At 29.2% G+C, this 8,031-nt stretch overlaps 1 protein-coding gene across 1 annotated transcript in view; it reads left to right on the forward strand.

Moving 5' to 3' along the window:
- The first annotated feature begins 3,396 nt into the window (after positions 1–3,396).
- LOC108756636 (dihydropyrimidine dehydrogenase [NADP(+)]) overlaps positions 3,397–8,031 on the forward strand; it is a 65,834-nt gene continuing 61,199 nt past the window's right edge. Inside the window, exons 1-2 of the mRNA XM_018500606.1 lie at positions 3,397–3,663; positions 7,619–7,729. Of these exons, the coding sequence (XP_018356108.1) occupies positions 3,616–3,663; positions 7,619–7,729 (159 nt within the window). The 5' untranslated portion in view covers positions 3,397–3,615. The remainder of the gene's footprint in view (positions 3,664–7,618; positions 7,730–8,031) is intronic.

Raw genomic sequence — 8,031 nt, forward strand, 5'->3', positions numbered from 1 at the left:
GAAATATCTCGCTTATTTTTGATGATATATAAAAAAAATGTTTCAAATAAAAGTGAAAAGCTTTCGAGGAGAACATATTTTAGCCATGTTAGTTTTTTTTAGGTGGAGGCGTCAAAAAGATATAAAGGTTATCTCCACTTTTTAAGATGAAATTGTATGATTTTTTTTACACAATATGATATTCCTCTAATTATTCTACATAAAAATATTAAGATGATAAGATCAAAAAACCAATAGTTGACGAGATATTTTACATTTTATTCTGGCACATATTGACATAAAATGTTAAATAGCTTGTAAATTATTAACTTATTAATAATTGTAACTTAATACTTTTACGAACAGAATAATGAGATGAATCAGTTGATGGAAAGAAAACACATAGTTGCTTATTTAAAAAATTATCTATTTTGTACATATACATACATATTTTTTTAAAGCAACGATATGTTTTCTTTACACTAACTGATTCAGCTCATTATTCTGTTCATAAAAGTATGAAGGTACGATTATCAAAAAATTAATAGTTTATGAGTTATTACATATTTTATATCAATATATGCCAGAATAAAGTGTAAAATATCTCGTAAACTATTAATTTTTTGATATTATTACCTTAATACTTTATATGCAGAATAATTAGAGGAATCATATTGTGTAAAAAAAATCATACAATTCCATTTAAAAAAGTGGAGGTGATTTTTATATCTTTTTGACGCCTCCACCTAAAAAAAAACAACATGACCAAAATACGTCCCCCTCGAAACCATTTCACTTTCGTTTGAAATATTTTTTTGTATTATCAAAAATAAGCGAAATATTCAAGATATTCGATTTAAGTGGACCACCCTTATATGCGGAGTGTATTTAAATATATTTAAAAAATTTCTTATTCTATAATTTCCAAAGGAAACTTAAATAAAATCTAATAAGTTTAAGATATATTTATAGAAATCCTCTATTAATTTAAAATATAAAAAATTCTTAAAAATATTATAAGATATCACCTGAATTTTTTCGCCAGGAAAAAGCCGTTTATTATAAGATACAAGGCGAGCTACTAATCGTCGATATGATAAGCTCAGGCAAATGTCTAAACACTATTATATAAATCAGGGATGGCCAACAGGCGCGCACTGGTGAAAATAAAAATTGGAGCATAAGTCGAATATAAAGGGAGGGTAACAGATGCATGAACGAAATTTCTAGGAGACAAAATTTGGAACAATGAAACGTAAAAAAAATATTTACGCTTATCCTTTTATTTTTCTTTGTTCCAATTTTCACTTCTTAGAAGCTTTAGTTATGCTCCTGTTTCTCTCCCTTTACATTCGACTTACGCTCTAATTTTTATTTTCATCAGGGCGCAGTACGCGTGGCACGCGAAAATGTTTTGTAGTCGCATAAAAAAATTAAGTAGTAAACGAATCGACCAATCACAGAATGTAAATTCATTAACTTAAGCGGCGTCTACAACGAGCTTTTATGATGTAAAATTAAACTTTTAGTCTTAAGCCGACAAGAAATTAACCGTCCAATAATTACAGCCAATTAGTCTCTTCACTGTGATTGGTTAAGTTTTTATAGTTTAAGTCTTAAAGCTTAAATTTAAAATGTCATTGTAAACGCTGCTTTACGTTATGAGCCATAATCTTAAGGGGGGAGCCTCATGTAAAATGAAATTTTTTAGCCATTTTTTTTTGCTTAAATTGATAGGAAATTTCCTCAAAAATACGAGAAAAAAAGTTAGAAAGTGATCCGAGAGGTCCTTGTACTTTATTTTCAAAAGAAAGTAAACAGTCGAATTGGGCGAAGCACTCAAATAGTCGAGCGCTCGTCGGACAATCGGCCTTTCGGTTCCTTTGTAATAAAGTTTGACCTGGCTGTGTTAGAGTTTCTACTAATGTAAAGCATTTGAAGAAGAGGAGGGTCTACTCTATGGCCCTGGAATCGCAGATTAGCAAAAAACTGCGGTAAGTTAGAACGAATTACGAATTTTTTCACGATTTTTCTATTACTCAAACTTTAAACGCGTTTTTCTCAAAACGCAAAATTTCGCACGCCGTGCAACGTAGCTCAAAAACTAATCATTCGATCTTTATGAAATTTGGTATAGAAATTCTATAGATATTTGACCTCAGCATGACGAGCTCCGATTTTTATTTTTTTTATTTAAAACATTGTTATTAACAATTGTTTATAAAAGAAAATCCTTTTTTTTTTCAAAACTTCGCCATTTTTGTAAATTTGCAAATTTTATTAATAAAAGGGGACCGTCATGCTGAGCGTTTTTGCATAAATTAAAGAACCCATTTTGTATTTTTTGTTTCAGATCATTTTTGTGACCTGTATGCTGCACGGCGCATTTTCAAGACGCTGTTTTCAAGCCGCCATTGCACCGTTTTATTCTTAACGATTAGTCTTAAAAAAATATTTTCTTTCAATATTATAACGTAAATAAATTGTGCCTTAAATTGCAAATTAATCTACGCATTACATTTTTCAAAAAAAATTCCTGAAAAACAGGCCATTTACATGAGGCTCCCCCCTTAAAGAAAGAAGAGTGCGATCAAATATTTAAAATTTTGTACTAAATTATTTACTTTTAAAATAAATGTAAAACAGAGAACACAGTAAATGAAATAAACTTTGTTAAATAGAAAAAAAATTTTGCTTTCAATGCAAAAAAAAAGTATAAGTAAATTAGAATTACAAATTTCTTTTTGCTCTTAATTCTGTAACACAAGCTGTGTTCAGTAGGACACAACAGTTTTATAATCGTTTTATGATTATTTGCAGAGATAAAATTATTCTTCTAGATCTAAAAGTATAATCCAATCAGCGCGAAGAAAATTTCCGAAATAGTTGCAAAATAAATATTTTGTTGAATTCAGTCTATGTTACAGAATTAAGCAAAAAGGTGTTCGTAATTTTAATTTATTTATATTTTCTTCTTTTGCATTGAAAGTAAAAAAATTTTTTCTGTTTAACAAAGCTTATTTTGTTTAGTGTGTTCTGTTTTACATTCGTTTAAAAAATTAATGTAGCACAAAACGAACAAAATAAATGCAGCTAAAGAGCGCAAGTATAAAAAATAAGTTTTAGTAGAGTAGAGTTGTTATTTTATTGTATTATTTTTGGTTTTAAAAATTTTTGACAACACTCTTGCTTCTTTAAGGCTGTGGCACATCTAAAAACGTAAAACGGCATCAATAATGAGATTCTAGTATAGTACCACACTAAATTAATCTCCATAATAGCACACCAGACAAATAGAATGATCACTTCTGATTTGGATACTTTAGCGTTTCCAGATATCTTTTCTATTGATTGTTGCAATACAAGATTATCTGAGAGTGTTGACGTGGTACTACGTCATAAAATGAGTCACTAAAGCATCCAAGCTCAGTACAGGCACAAACGTCGAAGTGAATCGTAGTTTTCGAGATTCCGCTATCTCTCTGCTGTCCGGTAAATAAACTCGAAGCGAGTTGCTTTAATCACCTGTTACTTTACAATTTACTCTCGCAATTTACCTCATTACACCAGTTTCTCGGTCGTCAATTCGGCGCACAAATCTGTTATATTAAGTCGCGTGTTACTTCGTCCCAAAAAATGGCATCGTTGAAACCAATGTTAAGCAAGGATGTGCCTGATATCGAAGTAAGTTAAAATTTTTTGCCGTGATGTTAGAAGGAAGTGATTTCTAAATTAATAATTTCCTTGAGATGTTGGACAGATGTTTGTAAATGTGAATATTCTGAATGCAATTATTTTTCACCTTGATAAAAAATCGATAGCAAGAAATTTAATGTTTGTTGGACTATTGAATTTTATTTTTATTGCTCTCAGAATGTCATTAAAATATCCAAAATATGATATTCTGAAAATATATTTTGAATATTGTAATTAGTATATTTTATAGTATATTCTAACAATATTCCATATACATTCTTAATTCAAATATAAAAAATATTCTAACTTATCTGAATTTATACTGAATATATCGGTGTTATTTTCAGTATATTCAATGAGATAATGGATATTACGTTATGGGAACTTATATGAGATATATTCAGATAACAAAATGTTCCTTGGCATAAGAAAAGAAATAGGTGCTTAACATAAGTTTCTCTTCAATTGCTATCATGTTACTGATGCTGGTTATTAAAAACGAGAATTAATGAACACAAAAAACACATTTAACAGATTGAAGGACTCTTCCTATACAAAATAAATAACAATAAATAAAGGGCAAAATAAAAGTCAAACACATTTTTTAAATTGTCACACAATTAAAAAGAAAAATTAAATTACAAATAGAGAAAAGTAAAAAATATAATAAAATAAAAACTCAGTTTAAATACAAATAAATATTACAAGTAAATATTACAAAAAACACATTAACAGAAGAACTTCCTGCCAATCAGTTATCACTCAGCATAGATTGGAGCACAGTCATGAATTTTAATGGGAAAATATAAAAATTTTAGATATAAAAAGACATTTGAGTAAAAGGCCCATCTCTCTGAAATGCTAAATATTAATTACAAACCAATAATTTGAATCTATAATCAGACACAGAATTTTTACATTATTTATATATGAGCACTTTAAAGAAATTTAAATAGTGACATATGTACTCGCCTTTAGCTTTTGATGGTTTATTTCTTTAAAGATTAATATTATAATAGCTGACTTATAAATTGTTTATGTTCTGTTTTGACGCGGCTCTTAGAATAAATTTGACGATCGTTGCATTTGATTTCAACATGGATAGTATCTTTAGTAATATGTCTATAATTTATTTTCTACTTATTGTAATATAATGTGTTGCGCTTTGAACTGTCATCTACAAAGGCAGAGAATGAGTAGTAAAAGTGAGAAACTACGTAAAATCAATACAACTGATCAATACAACTATCATTGTTTCATTATTGCATCCTTCAGTTATTTACTTGATTAAATAACGAAGAGAAATAACGATATTTCTCAACTAGGAATATGCTCATCTTCTGTCGAACGCAGAGACCGTCTCCAATATATGCGGATTGGAATATTCTTAATGAAAATTATATGATATTGCAGATGATGATTTAAAGTAAACCGAAACGTCCAAGAATATTGTATCAACAAGTAATGTACAAGTATTGTGAATATATTTTATGTATTGTGCTCCAAATATCACGCTATAAATGTCCTCATCGTCCGCTAATTAATATTTATTATTGTTTAATTTTCGAGAGCCCTATTAAATTTAATTGTTTCTTTAAATAAAAACGTTGTATTAAAAGATTTTTCAGTTGTGTTCTAATAAAATAATTTTTTGAAGTGAGTCCCAAAGGCTTTAAGATAAAAGCATAATACTTTTTTTGAAATGTTTACCGAGTAAATGAAATCTCTTGATACATTTAATATATATTTTTTTTGTTCTGCTTTGTAATTTTATTTATAGTAACTTATACCTGTCAACCCAATGAGTAAAATGTCTAAAATTGTTACCCTCCGATCTCGCATAACTGTTTATGATATATATTACCACCAATATTATAAACAAAATGGAATTTACTTTCCTCAAAAAAAGATGACAATTCAGATGGTGCAATTTGTATCAAATTTGTAGCTATATGCGGGAAACTTGCTATCTGCAAAGGATCTTCAGGATTTTTTTTGCATATTCTCAAAAAAATATTTCAAAATTTGAATAATTAATTGAACTGTAAGAAGTTTAGAGAAAATAAACACAACAGAAAAGCTATCAGCGTTAGAGCTGTATGGCTCAATGGCAGGGCAGAAGTCTTGCAATATGGAGGAAATTAGATCTCGGTTCGATTTCCGGAATACCCTGATATTTTTCTCGTATTGTCGCAATTATTTCTTACAGTACAATATTCATGATGTAGATTTCATGATACAAAGATTTTATCATACAGGATGGGGCAGTAACTCTGTCCACTTAGAATATTTCTGCTATTTTTAGAGATATACGTATATATATTTTTTCGATTGTATAACATCTTTCGCCGATACCTCTCATATGTATGCCCGTGGTGCGTACACAGATCATACACCGAGCATACGGGATCTACAATTTTCCGGTTCCGAACGGCAGTTTTTGAAAGGTTTTCTTGTCAATAGATACTCTCAGTGATTTGCCAAACTACCGAAGAGGAGCTACGAGCGCAAAAAAAAATTCTTTGAATCTGGGATCGAACCAGGGATCTCTGGCATAGCAGTCTCGTGCACTACCTACTACGCCACGCTCGTGCTCATATTTTTAGAGATATGAAATAATTGAATATTTGTTGAAGTTATATAGCATTAAGAAGAGTACAATATATTATTAATAGTTTTTCTATGAATGGAGGCGCTTCGGATATTTCAAGTCTACCTCCATTTTTTTAAATGAAATTTTTGATTTTTTTACACACAGTATAGTTTCTTTAATTATTCTGCATATAAAAGTATTGAGGTAGTAATGTAAAAAAACCGATAGTTTATAAGATATTTTATACTTTATTCTGGTATACAGGGTAATTCAAAACAATCCAAGTGTCCCTGAAGAAACGTATTCCTGATTGAATTCTAAGACGATTTTTCCTTTACGAAAATTTTATCCAAAGCTTAATTTTCAAATTACAAGAAGAAATAGTTAGCATATCACGGGTCGCGTATAGGAGACGGGAAAGAGCGGCACTCACGATTAGATGCGGGCTCTTTATGCATGGGGCGCACACTGACCGGACGCACTCATACATTTATAAAAACACGTTCCAACGTATCAACAGATCTTGCTGTCATGATAGACTTTGATGGCAGATTGGTAGCAAAATGCTAGTAAGAATAGCAGGATCTGTGCAATCTGATGGTAATTGATAGCAGTGACGGTAAAAATCGAGCAGGTTCTGTTTCGTTAATGGCATAATATAATACAAAATAATATGTTGTATATGTATTTATTTGTATATTTAAGCTTTAATAAGTAAAATATACCCAGAAAAAACTTTTTCATGCATGAATATACAATATATATAAATATATATAAATCCTTACAGAAAAAAATCACTGGCTGGATATTGTAATTCATGTAATTACCATATATATAATTCCGCGCGAAATTATTACACACGGATCATATGCGTGTAGTTACTGCAATCTGTGCACTACTACTCCTGTAATTTATATACTATCTTTTCTATAATCCGCCGATTACAGTGCGAAAATATCACATAGATGCCTGTAATATTAGATGATTACCTCGGACTATGTTCCAAAATTGACTGCCTGTACTGAAAATCTATCGCTGCCTATTATTTCGTGTGATGATTCTATCTTTTTATTTCCTTAATTTTTTTATCTCGTATAAAGAATCAATATCTTTTATGAATTTTTACAAATTTGAACAAATACTGAACTAATATTGAAGGCTTTATAGATATTATAGGCATTTTTTAGATTATGTTAGACATTTTAAAGGCATTCTTATCTTAGAAATAAGATAAGAATGCTTTTAAAACTTCTTTTGTTTATCTTTTAATTTTTTTCAAACTCTTATCTTATGTTGACAAAAACCGATATAGCTTTTCTGATTATAAAATAACAATAAATTATATTTCAGAATATACTGAACATCAATCCAAAGTCCAAAACTCATACAAATTTCATGCCATCAGCGAGCACCAAACAGAACAAACAGCACTGGAAAAGAAATATCTTTGAGAAATGTGATGTAAGTCATTTTAAATTTGTTTCGTAACTGTTTAAATGTAATAAATAAATTGGATTATTCATATTGTAAGAGTTCAAAGTTAAATTGATGGAAATTATTTTAGAAAATTTACTTCAAATAAAACAGTTATCTACACCAAGAGTATATATGTACAATAAATCCACATGGTATATAAATGTATGATATAAATATTCATTGCATATATATATATACGTATATATATAATAAATATACTTACATATTAAATTTTAAAAATGTAAATAAAAAGTTTGGGATTTTTATATAATATATGTAGATATACA

Source organism: Trachymyrmex septentrionalis, unplaced genomic scaffold (genome assembly GCF_001594115.1).
Source record: "Trachymyrmex septentrionalis isolate Tsep2-gDNA-1 unplaced genomic scaffold, Tsep1.0 scaffold129, whole genome shotgun sequence".
NCBI classification, from domain to species: Eukaryota; Metazoa; Arthropoda; class Insecta; order Hymenoptera; family Formicidae; genus Trachymyrmex; species Trachymyrmex septentrionalis.